At 40.0% G+C, this 27,605-nt stretch overlaps 1 protein-coding gene across 3 annotated transcripts in view; it reads left to right on the top strand.

Moving 5' to 3' along the window:
* The window catches only part of gabbr2 (gamma-aminobutyric acid (GABA) B receptor, 2), a 968,818-nt gene that overhangs the window by 17,650 nt on the left and 923,563 nt on the right, over positions 1-27,605 (top strand). The window contains exon 1 of one of the 3 annotated variants that reach the window (XM_072575497.1): positions 23,796-24,140. The exons of the other annotated variants lie outside the window; for them this stretch is intronic. Coding sequence (XP_072431598.1) covers positions 23,898-24,140 — 243 coding nt within the window. The 5' untranslated portion in view covers positions 23,796-23,897. Of the gene's footprint in view, positions 1-23,795; positions 24,141-27,605 lie in introns of those variants that run through there. 3 annotated transcript variants of the gene reach the window in all.

Here is a 27,605-nt window from a genome sequence, read left to right as displayed (position 1 = left end):
TTACAATATCACCAGGAATGGATCTTTTAGGACAGACGTTCAATAAATAGGTGATAATAAGATCACCCTCACAACTTGAACTCTTCCTTGCAGCTGAAGTGGAATCCAATGAATAGGAGAAATAGACAGCAGAGGATCAAGATGGCACTAACATCACAGCACCAGTCACTCACATTTCTGCCTCAGAAAGCTCTGATAGCTACAAGGTTCAATCAGTTACTACACTGGGCCAATGCAATAATTGCATAGAATGCTCATTCTGTCCAAACTCAATGACAGAAAACAGTCCTGTAACTATCCAGTTAACCATGACACATTTCCCATTGTTCCCATCAATTAATTTGCCAGCAACCGAATACTTGACATGATACAAAACCACCAAGAGTAAGCAACAATAGAAGGTGGTGTGAAGTAATAACATTTATGACATTTATGTGATTCACATAAATAACAGAATCCTACAATATCTTCTCATACACCCACATGCGTATCTTTGTAGAATTAATAAGATTTTCCCACCACCCATGCATTTGAAACCCTGTGGCCTCACAAGGAGAAGAAACAGGCTGCTTAGGCTGTTCAGATGTCCTTGGCAGAGAGTTTCTGGGTGTTGGATGTTATATATTCCAGTAAACCAGTTGGTGAAGCATAAAACTTGAGCCAATCTCTATACACGCATATATATTTATTGATAATAACACATTATGAACATACACCTCCTAAACCAACTACCACAGTTTCAGTCTGTATCTATTTATATAGATTTAAGTGAATGCTTGCCCCCTAGATATAAGTAATATATAGTTAACATCGGAATCTGTGAGGGCTGTGCCAAGAGACCTTTTCACCTAGCCCTATGCAGGGCAGAATCATTCAATATGAGAAGAGGCAAAGCTGTGGGGTTCAATCTTGGCAGAGAAGTGGGTGGGACTTGGTGTAGGGCTTGAGGGTTGATTGTGCAGTGGATGAGAAGTTAGAGTGCTTTATTTGGGATTCACACATCTAACTGCAGTTTTGTCATCACCCATTTTACAGATCAGCTACACTTCATTTTCATCACTATACTAGAAGGAACTTGCTGGAGATTAATGTGACACTGTGAAGCCAATGTTAAATTATCTATCATCCTATGTAAGGAATAAGGCATGGTGACATATAGTTCATGTATGGCTATGATCAAGACCTGCATGGATTCAATTAAGGTGGCACTGCTGCCTCACAGCACCAGGGACCCGATTCGATTCCGCCCTTGGGCGACTGTCTGTGTGGAGTTTTCACGTTCTCCCCACATTGTGTGGGTTTCCTCCCACAGTTCAAAGATGTGCAGGTTAGGTGGGTTGGCCATGTTATAATATTCAGGGATGTGCAGGTTAGGTGGGTGAGCCATTGGGAATGCAGGGGTACAGGGATAACGTAGGCGAGTGGGTCTGGTTGGGATGCTCTTCAAAGAGTGGGTGTGGACTCGATGGGTTAAATGGCCCGCTTCCAAACTATAGTCATTCTATGATTCTAACCTCTGGATTTGATGTACTATGGAATTGACCAATCCATCCCTGGAAGAACAGATCTTTGCAATGCCTGCGACATCATTCCACTCAAGTTCAAACCAAATGTCTCCTTTCTCCACAACTGTGGCCAGTGCGTGTGGAAGGTCTGTGAGAATTTGCAGATTTTCTGCATTTTTCAAGAGTTACCTCTTCTCCTGATGGCCCCCAAGCTCATGTTCAGCTCAGCTGAGCCTGGGGAATGCTGAGCCTTCCAATGCAGACTCTAAACTCATTCATTCAGCTTCGGTAAAGTTCCTCTGAAAACGAGGCCTTAAAAATGACCTCTTCTTACCAACCTTTTGGCAGTCTAGTCAAACATGTAGCTCAGTGTCAAATTAGTGTTCTTGTTAAATACTTATATGAATGTACATTGTGGTCCAAGGTTCAGGCAGAGATAAAAGACATGAATTATAACTAACAAAATCAGAATCTTGAAATTTTGTATTTCAAAGACAATTGTCTTTCACTTGCTGCTCATATCAAGTCAGCAGCATGACTGAGTGCTGCATGAAATGGTAGGCACTGATATTTCCACAAGGGAACTGGGATGCCCTAATCTCCATCTCCGTAGATCAGTCATGTTGAAGCACTGCTGATTTCTGGTGCTTTCTGCTCTGTATCTCTCAACTAGGAAATCCACCAGGAGAACAAACAGCAATTCTCTCACTGGCCCTTGCGTTTTACACTCTCTTCTGCAACAAGGAGTGACTGTAATGGCACTCATCTGATAGGTGCATTTGGTTCATGTAATTGAGAGAGGCACCAAGTTGCATACCAACCAGGTGAGGATGTAAGAATGTGAGCAGAAAGACAGCAAAACGTGCACTTGGAATGAACATGAGGAGCTATGTGATGCAGTTTACCAAATGAACTGCAACTGTTCAAGAAGGAAGTTCACCACTTTCTCAAGGGAAAGTAGGGATTGGTCATAAGTGCTGCCATCCCTAACACCTCCCCCTACCACCCCCCCCTTCCCAAATACTCACATCCTATTGAATTAATTTTAAAAATATTGCTTTGATAAGACAGAGTGACAGCGTGAGGGAGAGTTTGGGGCAATCCTCAAAACAGGGTGCAGGTAAATTTGTACCTGCTTATCTTTCCTGGCCTGGTTCAGCTGTTGACACACTTCCTGCACTGAATCCAGAAGTGTGTCATGATGCTATAATGCACATGTTGTTGTTCCTGTTGCTGGGAAAGTGTAACTCTCTCTTCCTCCTCATCAAACATACCAGTGCACTGCTACTTTGGCTGCAACTTTGAACTTCAGTGCAGCTCATTATCATTTTGAATTAACCATTACACTGCTCTTTCAGTAATATTGCAAATCATACTTCTTCTCAAAGTTCCATCGTTAGATTGACTCTTTAAGTGCTTTAATGAAATGCACAACAGTGAGCATGGTGCAGAGTCCTGTGACTCAGATGTCAAACCCATAAGTATATTATGATGTGAAAAGTCTCGTGGCACAGTGATAGCATCCCTATGTCTGGCTTTAAGTCCCATTGTCCCAGAAGCATGCCATTGCATGTCTAAATCAGCTAATTATCTGTATATAATGAGGTGACGTTTTGAAATTGCACAAACCAACACATTGAAACTTCTTTTAAATTGGGCACCAAGAGCTGGCCTTGATGATTTTCTCCATTCCTACAAACTGGATACTTGTTTGAAATGACCAGTTCCTTTGCCTCCAGGCAAATGCCAAACTAATTGCATTAGTAGCTAAGAGTCCAACTGAATAAATTACATTTGTTTACTCTTTGAAATTAGGTTTAATATAAAGATGATTAATGTTAAAGTTTCAAATTAATTGCACTCTCAAATTATCTTGCAAATTAGGGCATTGCAGTTGAACTTTTAAAGGATGAATGTTTAAATATTCGTGGGAGATACCATCTAGGCTTATTTGATACTGGTTGATAAATTTCTGCTTCATTTAGCAAAGATGATGTAGAATGGTTTACAGAGTGGGACCTGATAAAAATTATGGGATAATACCATGCTGCATTCCCCATGTTAATTACTTTAAAATACTGCAACTGAAAGTCAACTCTGCAGTATGTAAAACACATTGTTACTGCATTATTTTGTGTTATCAGTCATTTATAGATTTTGGATTAGAAGAGATTCTGCTGCTCCTTTTTAAAAACATTATGCTCAAAATTGTGTGCAAATTGTACCTAGTAGACTAACGTGAATAATATCCTTACCAATATAACAATGATATGAAGATCCACTTAGCTAGACTTATAATTCTGTATTATATAAGAAGATCTGTTTTATAGTTGGCTCAATCTTCACCTTTATATTCCAACACTATGCTTCATTAACATGTTTACCAATTTTTTAAAAGAATTTCACATTAAAAGGAACTACGAGGTGGTGAAAATGTGCAGACTATTTTGCTACAGATAATGAGCAGAGGAATCCCATTGATGCTTGATTTATGGCCAGTCAGGAAAGGTAGCTTTAAATTCAATTCACACAATTAGCTTTTTTTTATGAAATGCTTTCTTGGGATGTGGGCTTCACTGGCAAGGCCAGCACTTGTAGTCCATTCCTAATTGCCCATGAACTGAGTGGTTTGCTTGGCCAATTCAGAAGCCAGTTAGGAACCATCTAGACTGCTGTGGAACTGGAGTCTTATATGGGCTAGACAGCTAAGGATGGCATATTTCCTTGCCTAAGTGCCATCAGGAAACCAGATAGGGTTTTGCTACATTTAGCCAGGGCTTTATGGTCACTATTATTGGATAAGCTTTTTTATTCCAGTTATCAGCTCCTATGGTTGGAGCTGAAAGTTTAACCCAAAGCATTAGGCTGGGTCAGTACATTATGAGCTGAAAATGTGTTGCTGGAAAAGCGCAGCAGGTCAGGCAGCATCCAAGGAACAGGAGAATCGATGTTTCGGGCATCAGCAAAATGTCAATTCTCCTGTTCCTTGGATGCTGCCTGACCTGCTGCGCTTTTCCAGCAACACATTTTCAGCTCTGATCTGCAGTCCTCACTGTCTCCTCAGTACATTATGAGCCCAGTGACCTTACCACTTCCTACCCTCCCCCTCTGTTCACAGTGACTGAAGAACTATGTAGTCACCAAAATGATAAGTTCACCTCATTCAGTGAAGATCAATCTGAACTGCAAAACGAGTGAGTTTGGATTTGGTGGGAAGATAAAGAATGTTTAAAATCCCAAACTCAATTCCAATTCAGCCACTTCTAATTTTAAAGAGAACTGATGACCAATCCATTCTCTGGGGAAGGGTTGCTTGTTTAAATCTGTTTTTTTAAAAAAGGCTGCTGCTTTCAATTTTGTCTGTATTTTAAAAACAAATCTGTGAGGTATGCAGGAAAGGGTAACCCAAGAGGAAATGGAGACCAAACACCAAATTATCTGATTATCTTCTCCTCCCAACACCTTCCCTGCTGCATTTCTGGAGGGGAGGATTCTATCTGGAGTAGATTGCAGGATTTTTTAAGAGCTGAGAAATCAACCGTCTTAAATGCAAAATACATTGGCAAATGATTTACTTCAATGTGCAAGAAAGCAAAGGAAGATTTTTAAAGTGGGTTTTTAGATTTTCCTTTGAACTACCTTCAGAAGCAAAATCAACCATTTTACTCTGATTTGCTCAGTACAATATAAATGAGCTGACAGCAAAGATTAGAAAGTGCTGGTTCACAATCCACATGTGAATACTAATCAGGTTCCACATAAGAATACATATAGTAGAAAACTAGGGCACCAGTAGTTTTTTTGGTACCTTTCTTGTCCTTGATAAGTTAAACATTGCATCTATGGCCTCCCACAGATTTATGAATTTCATAAGAAAAGAGTCCAATTCTTGAATGATTCCACCCACCCGGAGAAAGTAAAAGTACCACAGTGCCTTGTAATTAAATAAACATTAAGATATATCCACTCACTATCAGAATATATCTAACGATTACTGCTCAAACTACATCAGCTTCTAAAAGTCACATTTATTGTAGAATTTTGCAATGCAAAATGAAACTATTCAGCCCATTATCTCTTTACTGGTCTCTGAAAGAGCTATACATTTACTCCGATTTGCCTGCTGTCCTTTATCCATAATCTTTTAAGTTTATTTCCAATTATATATGCCTTTCCCTTTGGAAAGCTTTTATCAATTCTGCTTCCAGCAATGATTCTGCTAAGGTATTATTTATGCAAAAAAATATCTCCTAACCTTTTCCATTCTTTTGGGTGATAAGCATAAATTTGCACCCTTCAGCGACTGACTCACCAGCCAGTGAAAATAGCATATCCCTATTTCAAAGTTCTTATAATTTTCAATGCCACTATCAAATCTTTTCTTAACCTTTTTTTTGATATAAAGAGATTACAATTTATTTAGTTCTGAAGAAGAGCTATAACAGACTTAAAACATTAGCTTTGCTTCACTTTCTACAGATGTTGCTAGACCTGCTGAGTTTCTCAGCAACGATTGTATTTATTTCCAATTTCTCTAGCCTTTTTTGAAAGTTATTCTACAGCCCTGGTTACAACCTTCTCAATCTCTTTCACTCTGTCTGTATGACATTGATACCCTTCTCAAAGTAGAATACTCAGAACTAGAGGATATTGTAACTGCAAACTAACTAATACATTTGTACAGCTTTAACAGACAGTAGCTGCTTTTGTGTTCAAACCTTTTTATTTAAAGAAATGAACTCTAGAATTGTACATGCATTCTCTTTCAAAAATTGGTGTAATAATTTCAAAAGTTTTGTGTAGCTAAATATTTAAGATCTGGATTTTGACTGAGTCAGGATAACTCAGAATCCCCATAGAAATTATGGGCAGGTCCCAATTTTGGATTCCTGACCCCAGTTTGATAGTTTCCAATTTTTAGGAATGTCTTTTCAGGTTAAGCATTGGTTTAGGTTTCAACCATATGCCCACCATTGCTAACCTGACCATCTCCATTGCAAAGTTAACATGGCCTATTGCTCCCTAATTTGGAGCGTGTGGGAGTGAGGGGCAGTGAGCTGAAGTGATTTTTCATGTTTTCTGATTTATTTCTAAATTTTGACCACAATGCTGGAACCCCCAGCCCAGCTCAGGAACTAACAGCTGCTCAGGTCCTTCCCTGGTTGTTTAGCCCAATTCCCAATCCAACTCTCTAACAACCCCGGAGCAAAGATTGGGAGTGTAGGTCATCATGTTTAAAGGCAGCGTTCAAAAACCTGGGTTTTTCTCACCGTTAAGCACCCAACCAGAATTGACAAGGAGGCTTCAAACACCAGACCCTTTAAAGTATAAACAGCTGAAACTGCAAACACTTGAATCTTCTTATCCTTGTGTAAATAAATATTGTGAAATTGACAGCATAGAACTGAGAGCCAGAGTTGGCAAGCAAGCAAAGGGTCAAGTGTTTAAATTGAATAATGGTCATTTGGGCTATTAGCCATGCCTTCATTACTGATGGAAATACCATAGTCTGGTATGAGTGGCATGAGGGGCAGCAGGGGCTGTTGGGGGAGAGGGTTGTGGCATAGCTTGACATTGAGGTGTGATGAGCCATGAAGGAGTTGGCAGACTGAAGGCCATCAAGAGGGAACCATGAGAATGAGGTGGCAGCCTGGAAGGAGGGTGGGGAGTATGTGGGGGTAGGAGCTCAGGGGGAAGAGGAGCGATGAACACTGGAGGGCCATTTTGTTATTATTGTAACTGGGAGGAAGCCTGAGGCTGGCCTGAGCAGCCAGCAGCCCATGTGGGATGTGCTGGATATTTCTCCACATCGGCTGGTCCACAACCCCCCTCACCATTCCCTTCCCTGTCCCTCCTCCCTATCTCCCTCAATGAAAATCGCTTCCTCCTGAGGTGAAAACACTGAGATACCTACTTTGAGGAGGAAATTCCAGACCTCAAGCTCCATTTAATTGAAAGTTCTTTCTTTTTCATCTGTTGTTACTCTGATTGAGGCATGTTTTATTTTAGTCTGTGCTTGTGTGCAGTCATCCTGTCATGCGCCTGAAAGCAGGGAACTTCTTCCTTAAGGATTCTGCTGAAAGATTTCATGTGATCGTCAGTAGCTTAATGCAATTTGAACTCTGGTTTGAGTGAGGAAGTGGTGCAAGTCCACAACCAATGTCACCCCTGTACCAACCGTCCTCCTCACCCCCACACAGTTTGAAGAAGGAGGACCCACAACAAGGAGGAGAAAAACATTTCAAACAAACTGCTTAGAAGTTTGGTCTGGTAGCATCCCCTCTGGGGAGGGGAAGTGGAGAAATTAAGGCGGTCAATATCACAGTGGTATCTCCCGCTGAAGAGATCAAGTGTTGGCAAAAGACCAAAGGGAGGGCCTCAAGTGGAAGGAGAGTATGAATGGTGGGAAGAGGAACTCCTGTCCAGAAACGTGGGCAGGGAGGCAAAGCTGATGGAAAAAGAGTTCAGCACTTGTTATGCGCGAAATCCATTGAGGTGGGAGTGTAAAGGGATAAAGCTACTGAGCACAGATCATTCAGCATCAGAGAGGGGAAGGTCAGTGAGTATGGTGAATACATGGGATTCAGTGAAACATGGAGTCAGAGGGCAAAGGAGGAAAGGAAGAGAAAATGTTTCTTACGAAAACATCGAATGAAATGAAGACTGAAATAGATTTGGTGATCGAAACAGCTTTGAAATAGTTTGAGGTTGTGCTGATAGAGAATGAGATTCTTCAGTCTTCTCTATTTGTTTTTCAGATGATTAGATTAGATTAGATTACTTACAGCGTGGAAACAGGCCCTTCGACCCAACATCTCCACACCGACCCTCCGAAGAGCAACCCACCCAGACCCATTCCCCTACATTTACCCCTTCACCTAACACACAATTTAGCATGGCCAATTCACCTAAACTGCACATTTTTTTTGGACTGTGGGAGGAAACTGGAGCACCCGGAGGAAACCCACGCAGAAATGGGGAGAATGTGCAAACTCCAACCAGTCCTCTAGCATCCACAGTATTTTGCTTTTATTTAAATACATTTTAAATCTTTGTAAAGTTAGGAAGGACCATGTGTGCTCCTGGCTCTAGTGGGGGAGTTTAGCGAGAAACTGGTGCTATTTCCTTTACAAAAAAAACACATGAAAGCTTTAGATAAGATAGGCAAAAAAATGTTGCGTTCATTAGCTGATGGTGTGTGTGGGGAATGGGCAAGGGAGGAAATTATCTTGCTGGTCTGTGTGAATTGGAAAATGTGATTGTTTGAATTACTCTCTGGAGAGCAGGCATGTGATGGTTGGGCAAAATAGTCTCCTTCTAGCCATTGTGACTCTGACTCTGATGTGATTTTTTTGGTGGCAGTCATTAGCCTCGGCTGTATTCACAGCTGGAATATCTGAACTCAGAAGGCCCAATGCTGTTTTATTTTGGGATTCTACAAATCAGGGGTCTGTTGTCGATTTGGCAGCTTATTTTCTGTTACAAACAGGATGTATTTTCAGGAGTTTCCTTTTTGAAACGGAAGCTTTATTTTCTGCACAAAAAGCCTCAGCCTGCATAACCTAATAATAGTTTGTCACATCGAATAAATGACATTGTCTTATTGGTATCTGTGTTTTGCTGCAATTATTATCCCCTTTGTGTCATGAATTACTCTACTCTGCCTCTGGATGTGTCCTGCAACTAAGCATTTTCCAGGCGGTAATACTAATGGATCTGAAGGGAATAGAGAAAGATTGCTATCCGTGTCTGCTTTTAACCCTGGAGAAGCTCTATCAGTGTAAGGTCAGCTCAGAGCTTCCTAAAGTGATTTGTAGTATTGGCTTTACCATCAGTCCATTTGTAATAACTGTGAAGGACACCTCGTGAATATCGAGTGACCTCAGGAATTGTACTTGTTGTTGGATAACAACAAAATCTTACTTTTCTGTAGGATGTTTACCATGGTAAAATGTTCTAATGCTTCAGTGTTTGCAATATTTGACTGCAAGCTGCAGAAATATTGGCACAGGTGAAAAGATCCTGGTTAAAGAAGGTAGGTGTAGATTTTAAATTAGGTGAGAGGGTCAGAGAGGTGCAGTCGTCCATGGAATTTCAGAGCTGAGGACCTTGCAGCTGAAGGCACAGGTGTTGATAGCAGAATGGTTAAAATCAGAAATGCACAGAAGATCAGAATTTAAGAGCACAGTGATCTCTTAGGGTGATAGGGTGACAGGAGGAGCAGGGTCATGGATGGATTTAAAATAAGGATAACAATTTTAAAAGCCAAGATATTCGAACAAGCACAAGAGTGAGAGGTGAACCTGACAATCTGAATTCCAACATGAGCAGCAGAATTTGCGTGAGCTGAAAGCTATGGAGAATGAAAAGTCAAGGTCCATTTATGATATCACTGAAATGTAACACATTTGCTTTTTGAATTTGCCGCTCTTTGAAGAATATATTTCTTATAGTGGATTCATCCAAGTGGGGAAATGATAGTGCAGATTGTGATGTGCTATTATGCCCATCTGCTAGTGGTTTGGGTTACTTTTGAGCTGTGTAGAAAAAACAGAGCTTGGATTTGTGTGTTTGTACCTTTATGTATTTGTGTATTGTCAACGGTATGGATTTGGCTCAGGAAGCCAAATGACCTATTTCTGCTCCTAATTGCTACGTTTGTATGTTGTTGAGTGCAAATGTGATATTACTAATAGTAATGGTACTTATCATGAGCTTCTTTTGCTTCAATTTTCATATTTTAATTTCTGGATTCATTTTATCATTCTTTCTTCAAAACACTACACTTAATTTCCACTCTAGAAACTCACATTGGTATTTATCTTGCACTCTTGTGTGAAATGTTTACTTTTTAAAAAAGATACAAAACATATTGACTTGGCCCACTTGTTCTCCGAGAGATTCACTGTTCCTCATGGCACACATTGTAATGTACATAAACCTCCCATTTTTACTTCTAATTACATACTTGATCCATTCTCGCAAACATTTTGTCAGTACTGTGAATTTTACATAAATCTACAACTTTCCCTGATATGCTTGTATACCTTATATTGCAATTTTGAAATAATACCCGTTCTACAGTTTTGAGCTTCATTTGAATATATGCACTTTTTAAAATTCATATGCTGCCAGATTCTTTGACAAGAGGAGTTGCAGCTGACATGATTAATGGCAAACATCCACACTGGGACCTTTTCACATGCTTTGAGGTCATATTTGTCTATTAACACTGATTTCACGCTCTCTATGACGTTTTGGTCAAACCTATTTTCCATCAGTTTTTCTTAATTTTTTTTTCAGATTATAGGTAGATTCTTGGACTTCTCAAAATTACTGGGGTCAAGTTCCTGAGAAATGTCTTTGCAAAAATGGAAAGGTCATGCCAACTGTGTTGCAATTCAATGTTTCTTGTCATCAGCTAAAATTCACACTCCTTGCAAATCATCCCTTATTTGTCTTAATTATACAAGAAATTAAAACACACTTTATGGCTCCTCAGACCTCTAGGTAGCACAAAAAGTTCACAAAAGAGCAACAATGTGTGTTTTTAAAGAGTTTGATTAAAGAATATATTAAAAGTAATAGACCATTTATATCCTAAATGTGACATTTCATTGTTCATCCTTACCTTTCCAGATGTTGTTTTATTGCCTTTAATAGACAGTGGGGAGTGTTGTGAGTCATGGTTGACAGTAGGAATGTATTGATTCAGAGTCAAGGCATGGAAAAAGTTTGAAAATGTTATTTTCAATCAGATGCTCAGGTATTAAAAGCTATTAAGAAAAACCTTCTTACAGCTTGTAAGTTTTAAACGCATGCACTAAGACAATATTTTGAACCAAATACTTAACTGTAACACAACTAAGTAGGATAAATCTGATGGTTAATATTCCATAACGTAGAGTGTCAGCATGAGAAAGGTTGAAAAGATACCTTTTCGGAAAATGCAGACGTCAGACAATGATACAACTTATAAAAGTCTAAAAAGAATTTTAATTGCATAAACTATATCCTTCAGGGCTGAAGCATGTTATGGGAATAGGGATGGATGAGATTATGGGGTAATTTGAAAACAAGGATGACAATTTTAAAATTGGGCTGATATTTATCGAAGAACTAATGTAAGAATTGAGTACAGGAGTGATGCATAAATTAGACTTGGTACAGAGTTTCAGAATGGTAAATTAATTTTAGTAAAGAACTTGCCTTTGGCTAGTAGAATCTAATTGTATCAATAAATTCTTGCATCACTTGTCCAGTCCAATTGTGCTGACTTTTACAAAGAGCAACAAAGCCTTTCTTAAAGTTTGGTAACACGTTTTTAGAAAGAATATTTGACATCATGATGACGTAGCTGATTACATGACTCTGACAACAGTTTGAGAGTAGACAACAGTTGAGAATGTGCACGTGAAGAGAGACGTATTAGTCACAGTACTAAAGAACAGTATTTAATAATCTACTGTGCAGATATTAGTAAAGGAGTGTTATTGTACATAATGAGTTGAAGACTCTTAGAGGTGAGGAGCAAACAGCCACAGTTCAAGGTCCTTCAGACCAGTATCTCAGTGTGCAGGTAGCAGTACTGGCATAGAGCTCAGAGATAAAGCAGGTTGGATGTAACTGCAGACCATGTTTATTTTATGGAATGATTTTTTTGTGTTTACCATTACATTCATTGTAATGAGGGATATCAATACAGTTACATTTCAAGGTTTGCTCTGGGGATGGGGACTGAATGCATCTGTTCTATTCCTGGACAGGAGATGAAAGAAAATTTGGTTGTCTATCCTCAGACCTTGTAGGTATTAATTGTCTTAACTGTTTTAATCACATTTTCTATTCCACTAATAAACTCAGCTCGTCTGAATTTTCTTTGTTTCCTTTCTCATTTTCAAATATGCCGATCTGCCAGCTTGCAGTCTCATTAGGTTACAATTAAGCCTCATTGCAACATTGTATTTTTTTTTGCCAGGTTTTGAAACTAATGTGCTTTTTACTGAAAATCCAAAATTAAAAAACAGGAAATGCTGGGAAGGTTCAGCAGGTCTGACAGGATCTGTGAAGAGAGAAATCAAGTTAACGTGACAGGTTGACTGTCTTTCATCAGGAACTTGACGAAAATAAAATCACAGATTTGCAACTTTGGGGGGAATCTTATAGGGGTGTGAGTGACATGGGCTATGGCAGGATCTGTAGTGGAATCAAGCATTAAGTCCAGTAAAGTCGATCTCAGCATTTGGAGCATCTTTTAGCTGAGTATTGAGGTGAGATCTTCACTAGATATAAGTGAGTTACCAACGAAAGGGGATTATAGCTTATTAAACACCTTGTTAAGGATGTAACTCACGTCATTATTATTGAACTACCTACCTTGACAAACCCAGCAAACTAGCCAGGTGTCAGAAATTCTCACCATGGAAGGCACAGTGGGTACCTGGTGACTTTAGCTTGCCGCTGGTTACAACCAGTTGCCATGTTGCTCAGTACCCAACACCATCTCAGGGCACCAGCTACACAAACCTATCATCTACACACATTGGCAGCTGACATTTGTCAACCCCTCATGACCATCACAGCACCTTTCTGATCCACTTCGAGATCCTTAGGAAGCACAGACGTGCATTGTTGGGCACACCAGAACCTAGCATTTGAAAGGCTGACGTAAAGATACTTTGTGTGCTGAGACAGGCAGTCAGCTCACAGACTGGATATGGTTGCATCTCAGACCTCAAATAAAAGCAAATTGCTGTGTATGCTGGAAATCTGAAAGAAACACAGAAAATGCTGGAGAATCACAGCCGGTCTGGCAGTTTATGTGGAGAGAGAAACAAGGTTAAAATGTTGTGTCTGGTATGATTTCTTCAGAACTCAAGTCTGAACCCAGTTCTAAAGAAGAATCAGACCAAACACAAAACGTTCATTCTGTGTTTCTCTTCACAGATGCTGCCAGATCTCTTGTGTTTTGCCGGCACTCTCTGTGTTTGCTGCATCTCAGATCTGCTCTTACTCTCTTAGAACTTGCTCACTTAGTGCCAACCTGCAAGCTCCCACCATGCCTTGTTGTACAAATTAGCCCAGACACACAACCAGGCAGCTTGTCTTCCTGGCCAGCAGTCCTCACCCTGAGGAACTAACATCTTGCTGTACAGCAGGGTGCTATATCAATGTTCCACCTGCACCATGTGCCAGCAGCTCAAGGAGAAATATACTGTATGTGCAGCAAGCAGGCAGCTATGTCACAAAGGTTTCGAGAGCTGGCCTCATTAAAGTCCATGGAGGTACGTGTCAGTCAGGGGATCCCATCACAGAACCATTGGGGTTCATGAGAGAGAAGGTGAGGACTGCAGATGCTGGAGATCAGAGCTGAAAATGTGTTGCTGGAAAAGCACAGCAGGTCAGGCAGCATCAAAAGAGCAGGAGAATCGACGTTTCGGGCATGAGCCTGAAGAAGGGTTCATGCCGGAAACATCGATTCTCCTGCTCCTTGGATGCTGCCTGAGCTGCTGCGCTTTTCCAGCAACACATTTTCAGCAAGGTTCATGAGAGAGGCTACAAGGAAGGGGATCTGAATGTAAAGGTGCAGTCACAGACCAAAACGTACTTACTGTCACTTTCTATGATGTTGGAAATCAAGAGTGTATGATAGGGAAGAAACTGGCTACAACCACATGTAGACTGGGCAGGCTAAATGGCTCAATCTGTGAGGGAGGGGGCTGCAAGACCCACCAATGTGAGGCCCTTTAAAGGGCAACTACATTCCACACAGACCCCTGTACTATACAGACCTCAGACATACAGAATCTCCATTGTATGTCCAATGTTCACTATGTCCCTCCCTGCTCCAGACATTTCTGACTGCCTCGTTCACATCAACAGTTTTGGACACAGAGGCCAGGGAAACCGTAGGGCACTGGCCTGTCTCCCTATGAGGAAGGCTATCCCCATCAGCCCTGTGGCTGTGCCTGCAGTCCTGTGGACCAATGGGGAGGGGTTTGGAGTGTAGGTGTGTGTGGTCTTCTCAGCGGACCCTGAGGCTGCTGGGCCTGGCCTTCCATTGCAGTTGCCTACCTGCCCATGAAACAGTCAGACAATTGCATGAGTTGCTGTACTGCTGTAGTTTCTTGGCATTGAGGTCCACATACCTGTCTACCACTTCTCTTTCTCGTTGAGAATTCTGACAAAGTGCCTTGCTGCCAACACAGGGTCTTCTCCTGCTCAGTCTCACAATCCTCCAAGTGCCAGAGGCCTTGGTGATTCCTTCCTCAGCCAGCTCTGGAGTTGTTGCAGTGAGATGCTCACCACATTGTGCTCCCACACCTCCTAAAGCTAATGTGTTCACCAAGTATCTGTACTAGTGGGAGGTGCAGGGGGCAGCCTTGAAGTTGCTTCCACTCAGTCCTCCATACTCATATTCTCAGAGGCCAAGGAGATTGCCTCTGGAAGAGTTGGCCAGTTCTTCATGGAGTTGGTGGTGATGCTGGTGCTACCAGTTGCAGTGAAAGCAAGAGAGAATTACTTCCTTGCTTGGCAGGACATATATGACTCTGTATCTTCAAAGGATTGGTCCTGGTCTTTTCCTGATCATGGAAATCAGATTAACATTTCGGGTCCAGTGACCCTGTTTCAGAAATGACCCGAAATGTTAATTCAGATTTCTCTTCATAAGTCCTGCTAGGACCTGCTGAAGTTTTACAGCAATTTCTGATCTTGTTGCTGCACTTTGAGCTTGCGCTGAGGCTCGCTGGAGTAATACAGCTGGCTTGCGACAGAAATGTTGGTGTGGGGAGTGGCAGGCGAGTGGGAGCTCTGGGTCATTTTTATGAACAGGGTGTCGGTGTTCCGCAGAGCAGTTAACCAGTGTTAACCTATTCCTAAGTCTTTGTCAGCACCACTCATGAAGCATCTTTTAGGTGCACCCTCAGTGTCAAAGTTGTATTGCCTTCATGTTTAGTTATTTGTCTCCTAACTGTCCACATTTTCATAATTATTGGAGAAAATTTTCATATGCACAAATTAAAGTCTACAAAAGTGGAAGCTGTATGAGAAAGCAAAAGTTTTGATAATTCAATGAAGAGACACTCTTACATTCTAGAGTGCAACATTACACAATGATGTAATGCAGGTTCACCCTGTGAATTCTCCATGTATTACGTTTCTTACTTTATCCTCACATTTCGAGGATGAAAATTAATTCTGGAGCTAGTGTATTTTCAAAGTATGCATGGACACAAGTTTTGTCTGAATATAATGTTAAGTTCTTTGAACAAAAGAAAATATTACAACTCAAATAATTCTGCTAATAGCAATGAATTCAATGGGCTGGATAGAAACTGAAATTGTATGTCACAATTACAACTTAGTGAATTGAAATGTTGTCTTTGGTGGATATTCACTTTCAGACTTACATCCTCATCATGATGTAAACCCCTATCTTAGAATGACTATCTGACCACTTCCAAAAGGAAAAGCGATATAAATCTTAAAATATTATAGTAAGGTACCACTGACGCAAACTGAGTCATTGAATAATTGAGCCCTGAAGATCAGAAAGGTTGAATCTAAGACTTCTGAGTAGAGAATGCTACAATTAGTCAAAGTTTATTATCCAGAGGTCTCTGTTCAAAATCTGTATATGTCAATATTAAGCTGTGCAGATTTAATCTATGATGGTGTTTTGTTTTAATTTTCTCGTGGAATTTGCAAATGGAAAGCTAACACCTGAGAATATCGATAGAATATACTTCAGCACTGTCATCAGGAGATTGAGAGAGGGGAGAAAATTGACACAAAGTAAATGATTTAGTAAGTGATCTTGGAATGAAATGAGGCAAAACTTCTTTACTCAGAAGGTTTTGCAATTTGGAATAGGCTGCCTGGGAGAGTGGTGTTAGGCTGACTCTAAAGGAGATTTCAAAAGAGAGTTGAATATATATTTGAAAATGATGAATTTGGTGGGCTATGAAAATAGGGCTGGAGAATGGAACTGGCTGGATATCTCTTTCTGATGACTGAATGGCCTACTTCTGTACTGTAAAGTTCTAGGATTCTATGATTCTGTTTCCCAAGGTGTTCCTTGCAATGCTGGGACTGAGCTGTAATTAAACTGGGCAAACTTTCTGGAAATAAGGAAGCTAGCAGATGATCTGATTCAGCTGCTTGAATGCTAGTTCTGAAACATTGCTGATTGGAGAACATCAAGTACTGGATGTACAGTCTTTTCATATATTTGGTTTGACGTTGGACAACTACACTCGTAAATAATTCTGTGGGGAATAGCATTTCTTGTTTTTGATGGAAGTAGAGAATGTGATTCCCCAAACAAGCTGCTAAATCCTGTCTAATGAAATAATGCACGATTGTTTCCCTTTGCCATATGCATGCAAAATGCTGGGAGACCCATTGAAAGTAATTGGATGCCTTGTTGTTTCACTTTGAGTGACAGTGCACCAGCACGAGAGACAGTGAATCTGCTAACATAACCCAGATCACTCCTTGTGAGACTTCGAACCAAAAAAAGTCAATGCCATAAGCAGCAGAAAAGCCCTGACCAGAGCATCCTGGACAGTTGCTCATGTTGTTCACCTGGCTGTGCTCAGTGAGCAATTTCACATTATTTTGTGGCTGCTCAGTAAACTTCTACAGACCCTCAGGGGATTTGCAGACCCTGAGTTGGAGAAACACTAAAACACTGTACGGAATTTTACAAGGTCATTATTGATGGGTGTTTTGTTGGTAAGAAATCTGAAGCGGGGTTGCAGTTTAAGTTTAAGGAATGCAGTGAGATCTTCAACAAAATACTGTAAGATGTAAAGCGCACTTTTTCATGGATACAAATTAAATGGGTTATTTAAATGAGGCAAAGCCAGTTAGGAACATGGATATTAAAAGTAATGATGAAAAAGTAGGTCCCAAAAAAGGGACCTAGAAAAGACAACGAGATAATTTTATTTGATCCTAGATTGTCTGTGTATGCAGCACTTATCAGTAAATTGACAGTACAGTATTAATTCCTGTCCAGCTGAGCTCCTTTTGAACATAGCCCTTTCCTTCAGAGAGCACCAGCCCAGAAGGGGAAAAAAAATTGCTAGAATGAATATGCTGATTGTACTGGACCTCTACTTTGCGGTACAGTACGCAAGACAAGTTAGAACAGTGTACATCATTGGTTTTCCTTTTGAACAGATCAATGTCTTTACTTGAAGGAACTGCCTTGGCTAAGAAAATAATGCAGAAGGCACAATAGACTTATTCCTGTTCCTATCTTTCAGTGCTCAATGAATTCCTGCAGTTGGTCTGTACACTGTTCTTTTTTCTGAATTCTAATCCTTTCTTGTCAGGAAAATATATGAATCACTGCCACAAGTATGACATATTTTCATCTGAAATGACACCTTTTCCCTGCTTTCTCCACTGCTGTGCACAAGAGCTGACATTGAGAGGGTTTATAATTAAAGTTTCTAAAAAATATTACATTGAATTTAAAGTGGTTTTTGACAACCATACAAACCATTTTTTAAAAAAATGGTTTTTATATAGTTCTTCTGTTAATTGAGGAAATATGATTCCTTTTTCCTTAAATGGTTGTTTGGGCACAGGTAATTTGAGCAGAATTGTGGATAATGTACAGAGAGAATGCCATACAAGATCATGAGAAAGGTTCCCAACGAAGAGGAACTTCAATAATAAGGATCAATTGAAGAAGCTGGAGCTGCTCCTTTTTGAGGAGAAGAGGTTGAGAGGAGATGCCATAGATTCTGGAAATGTTTCATTAAATTAGAAAATAGCAAATGTGACTTCTCTACAGAGGTAAGGAAGGGGAAGGAAAGCAGGATACTACTGGCTAGTTAGCCTAACATCTGACAAAGGAACAATGCTATGACCTATTATTAAGTAGGTTATAAGCAGAGCCAACACAGTTCTATGAAAGGAAAATTAGGTTTGATTAATTTATTGAAATTCTTGAGGAAGTAATAAGTACCTGCTACAGGAAGGATGTAGCAGGTTGAAAGGGTTCAGAAAAGATTTACAAGGATGTTGTGAGGATTGGGGGGTTTGAGCTGAAGGGAGAGGCTGAATAGACTGAGGCTGCTTTTCTTGGACTGTCAGGAGCTGAGAGATGACCTCACAGAGATTTATAAATCATGAGGGGAATGGGTATGTTGAATAGACAAGGTCTTTTTCACAGAGACCAAAATTAGAGGGGATCGGTTTAAGGTGAGAGAGGAAAGACTTAAAAGGGACCTAAGGAGCAACATTTTTATGCAGAGGATGATGCATGTATGGAACAAGCTGCCAGAGGAAGTGGTGGAGGCTGGTACAATTACAACATTTAAAACTCTGGATGGGTGTATGTATAGAAAGGGTTTAGAGGGGTATGGTCCAAGTGCTGGCAAATGGGACTAGGTCAGATTGGGATGTCTGGTTGGAATGAACGTGTTGGACCGAAGGATCTGTTTCCATGCTGTATTACTCTATGACTACATGACTCCATAACATGGATATTATGGAACCTATAGATGTGTTATAGTTGGACTTCCATCAGGCATTTGACAATATGCCATATCAAAGGTCATTATACAAAATAATAGCTCTTGTTGTAGATAATTAACATATTATAATTGATCGAGACTGAGTAGCTATCAGAATACAGAGACCGGGTTATTTTCAGGTTGGTAAGATGTAACAAGTGGAATGGCATAGGGGCTTTTACTAGTGCCTCAACTCCTTACAATCAACATAAATGACTTGTTTGAAGCACCCAGGTGCTAACTTTGCTGATCACACAAATGTAGGTAGAATAGAAAAGAGTTCTGAAAAGATTATTGATAGGCTAAGTGGGTGGGCAAAAATTTTGCAAGTGATGTATAAAGTGGGACAATGTGAACTTGATTAGGAAGGCAAATGGAATGTTGGCAAGGTGAATGGAACATAAAAGTATGGAGGTTTTCCTGCAGTTGTTGAGACCACATTTGGCATACTGTGTACATGTTAGTCTCCTGGTTTAGGAAGGGATATAATTGCATTGGAAACAGTACAGAGAAAGTTTGATTCCTGGGATGAATGGATTGCCTGATGAAGAAATCTTAGAAAGATTTAGAAGAATGAGAGGTGATCTTATTGACACATATAAAATCCCGAGAGGACTTGACAGGATGGTTACTGAAATGGTGTTTTTCCTTGTTCCTAATTAATAATTTGTTTGTATTTGCTATAAGTCATGAAGGGTCTGTGCAGACTAGTTGAGAATAGAATAGAATCCCTACAGTGTGGAAACAGGAAGACAAGGAGAAGCAGTCCTCACTGGGGAAAAGATCAAGACCCAGAGGACACTGATTTCAGGTAATTGGCCGAAAAATCAACAGCAGCATGAGGGAAAGCTTTCCTGTGTAGTGAATGGCTCAGATCGTGAGTGCAATGTCTGAGTGTCTGTTGGAAGCAAATTCAATCAGGGCTTTCAGGAGAGAGTTGGGCAGTTTTCAGAAGAACAAAAGGAAATACTTGGGGTAAATATGAGGAAGTGAGACTTTGTGAGTTGCTTTGCAGACAGCCAGCACAGACAGGACAGAGCAAATGGCTTCCTTCTGTGATATACACATTCTATGATACTATGAAACCATGTTCTGATGACATTGTGTTCAGGAATTTTGATAAACTGAACCCTGTAATCTTACAATAGGCACTCTGTAAATTAAAACTGTTTTTCTTGTACCTCTCATTGTGTTATGATACAAAAAAAGAGGTGTGCTGACATTAAGTATCTAGGTATAAAAATAGAAATTGCTGGAAAAGCTGCAAGTGTGGCAACATCTGTGGAAAGAAATCAGAATTAATCCTGAAACAGGGTTCTGAGGAAGGGGCCCTTGACCTGAAATGTTAACTCTGATTTCTCTCCACAGACGCTGTCAGGCCTGCTGAAATTTTCCAGCAATCTCTATATTTTTTCAGATTTACAGCATCTGCAGTTCTTTTGATTTTGTTAATATCTAGATATTTGATTTCATAACATTTGCTAACATATAATAATTCAGATTTAATAAATTTAACCTTGAACAACTGAACAGTTAACTTATGACTAGATGTTACTTTGCTAAAGGGCTAGTGCAATGTTGGAAATGTGTCATGGAAAGTTTTGTTAAAATCATGAAAATAAGAGGAGCAGCTTTGTACATTTCAGCAATGGTACTTTTGCCATTAGAATTCATATCCTAATTGCAAACTATTATTTCAGACACATGCATAAAACAAAATACTGCATGGCTGATTAATGGTGTTTCTTTTTTAATGTATTTGACTTTTTGCTTCTTAATTAATTACTTTTGACGAATGGCAAATCCACTGTGCCTGTAGACTCTGACATTGGTGGTGTTGGTCTTTTTCAGGACTTGTGAAGTATGATAGTTATTGGGGCAAACTGCACACTGCTAAATATTCACTCTTTAGTTTCAGTTACAAAGAACAGAGAGAGACAGTGGAAAATAAAGGGTACTATTTTTAAGGGTGTTCAGGAGCACAGAGACCTCGGTATTTGCTTCATAAATGTGTAATAAAATATACAGTATTCTAGGCTTCAACAGTAAGGGCTTAGGATATATGATAACCATATATAAGACTCTGATTAGAACACACCTAGAGTACTGAGTGCACTTATAGATGCCATAATATCGCAAAAATATAAATCCATTGGAGACAGTGCAAAAGAGATTTACAAGAATGGTTCCAAGGATGAGACGTTTCAGTTATGAGGAAAAATGGAAGAAGTTTGGATTGTTTCCTCAGAAAGGGGAAGGCTAAGATTAGACTCAAAGTTTTCAAAACAATGAGGGTCTTGCAGAGTGGATAGAATGAAACCATGGGAATAAGAGAGTACAGATTCAAAGTGTTCTACAAAATAACATATAAGATGAGGAAAAATGTTTTCACTCACTGAATAAATAAGGTCTGGAATTCACTGCCAGGAGGTGTTGTGTGGACAGGTTCAATTCAGACTTTCAAGAGGCATTGAATGATGATTTAACTATAAATAACGAGTAGGGTTGTGGGGAAAAGGTCGTTTGGGCTAAGTAGAAAAGCTCAGAGAACCTATGCAGATGCGATGGGCCTCCTTCTGCATTGTAATAATTCTGCAATTTCCTGAACATGCCTCCTTCATTTCTCCAGCAGTTCTTAGATTAGTTACAATGTGTTATGACTGTGCCGGCTTTCTGCACTCAGTGAGCCCTGCCCTTTGCCCACAGCCTTGCAATGTTTTACACTTAAGGTATTTATCTAATTCCCTTTTGAAACTCATGTTTCAACCTGCTTCCATGGTCTTCTCAGGCAGTGCATTCCAGGTTCTAGCCGCTCGCTTCAAACAAAAGATTTTCCCCATGTCACCCTTGGTGTTTGTTGCCATTCTGTTCAAATTGGTGCCCTCTTTTTCTTAACCCTCCCCCAGCGGAGGCAGTTTCTCTCAATTATCTCTGTCCAGATTTGTATGATTTTAAGCACTTCATCAAATCTTCTCTCCCTTCTCTGAGGAAAGCTGCCCTCGGGTCTCTACTCAATCCATGTAACTGAAGTCTCTGGAACCATTCTTTTAAATCTTCTCACCAATGCTTTCACATCCTTCCTAAAACATGACATGCAGAATTGGACCAAAGTATTCCAGTTGAGTCCGAATCAGAGCTTTTACAAAGGTTTACCTTAACCGTTCAGGATCCCATATGCCATAACTGCAGTCTTAACCTTCCCAGCTACCTTTAATGATTTGTGCACATATAGCAAAATGTACCTACGTTCCTACACTCACTTTAGAATTCTGCTTTCATTTTCCTTTGCTATTCCTCATTACTCCTGCGAAGCTGTGTTATTTCACACTTCTCCAAGTAGCTGGTGGAAGACTGAGTCAAGTACCATTAACTGATTTAAGTGAACCTATGTGTGAAGTAGAAGTGAGAATCAGACATATCTCTGGCTCAGTTGGAAGATTTCCTTTGCTGCATGACCTATAAGACTGCCTACCATCTGTTTACAACTGACCTCTGCATTTCTGGCCTGGCTAGGGTAAAAATTTCCATTCTGCATCATTTTCTGTTCTTTGTAGAAAGTGTTAGGATCAGATTCTTGGGTGACAATACAATCAGATCCTTTTTCTTTTAAAAGCCACAGTGGTTGGCTCGCTGCTGAACTCTCTTTGTACAGGTTCATAGTGAAGAATGACAGCTTGAGGAAAGACACTGGAAAGTGGTTGTCACTGAGGAGATGAGAACAAGGCTATGGATGGCCCTTGTGATTGCAATGAGGTCAGCCAGGTGGAGCTCAAAGAATATGAGTTCCTTGATTGGGGCTGTTAACCTGGTCCAATCAGGGAGCCCTGGCTGACAGATATAAACAGGAGTGACTGGGATTCTGTTCACTTTAGGAGCTGGCTCTGTGCTAGCTTGGTCAGTTTATTGTACTATGCACATGTAAATAAAGGCCGACTTGGTGACAGGATACCAGTCAGTCAGGTCAGTTCAAGGAGTTATTTCAGCCTTAATTACTTACCTAAACATTGTGCCTTGGACAGACAAATGTAGATTGTACGATTCATACAAAATCTGGTTGGGCTGTAATATGACAAAGTAGTCTTATTTCCTTCAAAGTTTTGATTATTTTTTCATAGCAAAACTTTTACAGACAGAATCAGAGGGAATTTCATAAGGTCCAATGGAAAGGAAATCAATATGCAAGGGACTTAAATTCAAATTAGGAGCATTACATTTAGAATAAAGTTGCCATACTCTTACCCTATTCATTAGAGAGAGATGACTGTTGGTGGTTTAACCTGAGGGTCACCACACACCAGATGAGAGGAGACATTGAGAAGGAGAACCCTTTATATTAAACTCAGTTGGTGTAGAAATTGAACCAATACCAGTGGTGTTGCACTGATTACAAACCACTTATCTAGTCAACAGAGCTAAACAAGCCCCTATACGTTGAGAATAAGAAGCTTAATACCCAAGAACATAAAGCTTGCTTCAAAACAAAGTAGTTCCATTGAAGCTTCTGAGATTCTTTGTTAACACATTTAAAATAGACCCTCAATGATGGCTATTTATGTTGCAATATCAGCTCTTGTTTGAACCATTTTTAGTGAGGCTCAATATTGAAATTAATTTTGAGACAAATATGTATAATAATGTGATTACAATGGGATTGGATTGTGAATGATAAGTGCCTGTCACTGCAATCACTATAAGTAGCCCAGTGTACAAATCTCTTTGAGAGAGATGGGATTTATTTAGCAGGTCTGTTGCGCAGATTACTGTTCTATATCCCTTACGACATTCTGGTGGGTTCCCTAAGGGTCAAACCAAATATCTGGAATATGCAGAAAGACAAGGAAATACCAAGCTGATAAACATGGCAATTTGGAATAGAAGGTGTGTGTGGATTCTTGGTGTCTCCTGTCTGCTTGTTCTCAGAGCCTCGGAAGAATTGCAGAACATTCCAATCCTATGTCTTTTGCCTGTGACTCATAATTCAGGATCCACCAACATCACAGCAGCGGTTCTCCCTGCTATTAATTTAGCTTTGGTCACTGTAAATAAACTTCCATTTTTACTTGAGGACTATAATCTCAACTTGGTGATAAAGGATACACAGGTAATGTTTCTTTCAATTATGTTTCATATGGATGCGACTTGTGTTTAAAATGCACTGAAATGTTGTCATGTCCTATTTGGCAGTGATAAAACTTGCAGAGTTCAACTTGAGCTGTGGTTACTGTCGCCTGTCTGCTACTTATTTGGAGAAGTCTATGTTTCCAATCTAACACTCACATGTAATTATTTTTTGAAAGATTCAATATATGAAAGCTGCTTTCTGTTTCATTTGTGATTATAGAGCTGGTATAGCGAAGTTTGCAGATAATACGAAGTTAGGTGGACAGGCAGGTAGTACTGAGGAAGTGGGGAGGCTACAGAACGATCTAGACAGTTTGGGAGAGTGGTCCAGGAAATGGCTGATGGAATTCAACGTGAACAAATGGGAGGACTTGCACTTTGGCAAAAAGAATAAAAGCACTGACTACTTTCTAAACAGTGAGAAAATTCGTAAAGCCAAAGTACAAAGGGATCTGGGAGTGCTAGTCGAGGATTCTCTAAAGGTCAACATGCAGGTTGAGTCCGTGATTAAGAAAGCGAATGCAATGTTGTCACTTATCTGAAGAGGGTTGGAATATAAAAGCACCGTTGTACTACTGAGACTTTATAAAGCTCTGGTTAAGCCCCATTTGGAGTACTGTGTCTAGTTTTGGTCCCCACACCTCAGGAAGGACATACTGGCACTGGAACGTGTCCAGTGGAGATTCACACGGATGATCCCTGGAATGGTTGGTCTAACATATGAGGAACGGTTGAGCATCCTGGGATTGTATTCATTGGAGTTTAGAAGATTAAGGGGAGACTTAATAGAGACATACAAGATAATACATGGCTTGGAAAGGGTGGACGCTAGGAAATTGTTTCCGTTAGGTGCGGACACTAGGATCCGTGGACACAGCCTTAGAATTAGAGGGGGTAAATTCAGAACAGAAATGCGGAGACATTTCTTCAGCCAGAGAGTGCTGGGCCTGTGGAATTCATTGCCACAGGGTGCAGTGGAAGCCGGGACACTAAATGTCTTCAAGGCAGAGATTGATAGATTCTTGTTGTCTCGAGGAATTAAGGGCTACGGGGAGAATGCGGGTAAGCGGAGTTGAAATGCCCATCAGCCATGATTGAATGGCGGAGTGGACTCGATGGGCCGAATGGCCTTACTTCCACTCCTGTGTCTTCTGGTCTTATGGTCTTATGGTCTTATATTATAGAAGAGTTTGACAGAACACTATAAAGTTTTTAATTCATTAACTATTACTTCTTTAACAAATTATTCTTCCTAGTTATTCACACATTCAGTTAAATTGGCCTTTTCTGTATAGGAAGTTCACTATAAAAGCTGCTACATAGTTGGTGGCCCTTTGATTTTACTTTCAAAGCTAGTCAAATGGAAAAAAAACTTGCCACTTTTAATAGCACCAAATACAGAAATATACAGCATCTGAGGAATTCATTGTCCCTGTATTCTCCTCAATGGAACAACAAGAGTTATGGTGTCAAGTTTGAAAATCTATTGGTTAAACCATTCCTCTGTCCTGCCGTATTTATAACAGAACAGTTATGAAGAAGATTAAATATTCTATTTGGTAAGGACCATGGATATCACAGCACCAGGGACCCGGGTTCAATTCCCATCTCGGGCAACTGTCTGTGTGGAGTTTGCACATTCTGCCCGTGTCTGCGTGGGTTTCCACCAGGTGCTCCGGCTTCCTCCCACAGTCCAAAGATTGCAGGTCAGGTGAATTGGCCATGCTAAATTGTCCATAGTGTTAGGTGTAGGGGAATGGGTCTGGGTGGGTTGCTCTTTGGAGGGTCGGTGTGGACTTGTTGGGCCAAAAGGCCTGTTTCCACACTGTAGGGAATCTAATCTAAAACGAAATTGACTGCATGGCTCACATGAAAGTCCTCTCCAATATTTACTCTAATTGCTCTTTGTTGTGTGCTCCTTGTTTGATGCATCACTCTGTACATTCTAGATTGCTGTACATCCACAGACCTGTAATGCTTAGAGGCAATATTACTCTCCTTTTCCTCAAAACTCCCAGAAAATTGGAGATGTGACTGGATGTTGGGAAGTTATCAAGCATAAGGCCTTTTCATAAGATGCTGACTTACTAAGTAGAAATAGAAGTTTATTAAGTTTCCATTTGTCTGCAGTGCTAAGTCTTTTAAAGGATTTAAAAAGATTAAATTAAGGTCTTTGAATATAAGAGCATAAGAAACAGCAGCTGGATTTGGCCATTTGACCCTTTTACCTTGTCTGCTTTTTTGTGAGATCATAGTGGAGTTGGTTCCACAACCTCACCTTCCTGCACCATCACTGTCTCCTTTAATTCAAAAATCTATTAGTTGATGTGGTGTACATGGACTTCCAAAAGATATTTGAATAAAGTGCTGAAGTGTTGAAACTCAGGGAATAATGTGGAGGATGGAAACATGGTTATAAAGTTAGTTGAGTGACAGGAAACAGAGAGTAATGGTGAACGGTTCTTTTGCAGATTAGAGAAAGGGTTTCCGGGGTCACTGCGTTTCTTGTTATGATCGAGATGGAGACCATTAACTTTCAAAAAGGAAATCACACTCCAAGTATTCATTAAAACAATTATACCTGAAGATTTCACAGTATAAACAGAAATCTTACAGAGTTAGAGTCAAAGGAAATACTACTGACATGATACGTATGTTGTAAATGCTTATATTTTAAACCTGAAAAGCCGAGCATAGCACTTTTCATTCTATTTATTTCTACCCAACAATTAACCTCTATTTTGAGAATCCTTCACTTCTCCTGACTCCAAACTGGAATTCACTTTGGTTCTCTTCTGTGGTTTGTCATCTTTAAAGTATGAGATCTTTGGAGGTCCTTCCACTAGCATCCAGCTCAGTGACCCTGCAACTCTCATTAAGAAGCTAACAATTGCAAACTCTGCAGTTGAAGCATTGGCCTAGCTAAATTGTAGCTATTGACTCTATCTCTGAAATCTGTACTTTCTGACAGCCCTCTGTTCTTCGTCTCCAACTGCTTTACAATTACTGACCCTACGTTTAACTTCCTGTCTCAAAGCTGCTATGAAGCTGACTCTCTTTCTGTGAGAAATCATACAAATCAACCAAAAACGAAACAAAATATAACCTACAATCTATACCATAGCAATGTGGCATGTTTCAGCTGTGCCAGTAATCATTAGCTTTACCTTCAAGACCTCCTTTTGTTTCTGGGATCCACATGAATATGAAAATCCCTTATGTAGAGAGCTAGGTTCACCCATTGTTCAGTGTTTTTTCTTCCCACTTCCAACTTTGACATAATGAAATAAACATGGATAATGCTTTGAAATTAAATTTTTTTGATGTTACATACCAGATCTTCGATCTTGGAGATTTAATTTATTACATTTTTAAAAATCTAAACTAAAATTCTGGTTCAGATTTCCTAATGGCCAAATCAATGTTTCTGCAGTGTGGATGGAGT

This window comes from Chiloscyllium punctatum, chromosome 8 (assembly GCF_047496795.1).
Source record: "Chiloscyllium punctatum isolate Juve2018m chromosome 8, sChiPun1.3, whole genome shotgun sequence".
Taxonomy (NCBI): domain Eukaryota; kingdom Metazoa; phylum Chordata; class Chondrichthyes; order Orectolobiformes; family Hemiscylliidae; genus Chiloscyllium; species Chiloscyllium punctatum.
The sequence above is the reverse complement of the archived record's forward strand: the minus strand, read 5'-3'. Positions and strand labels throughout refer to the sequence as shown.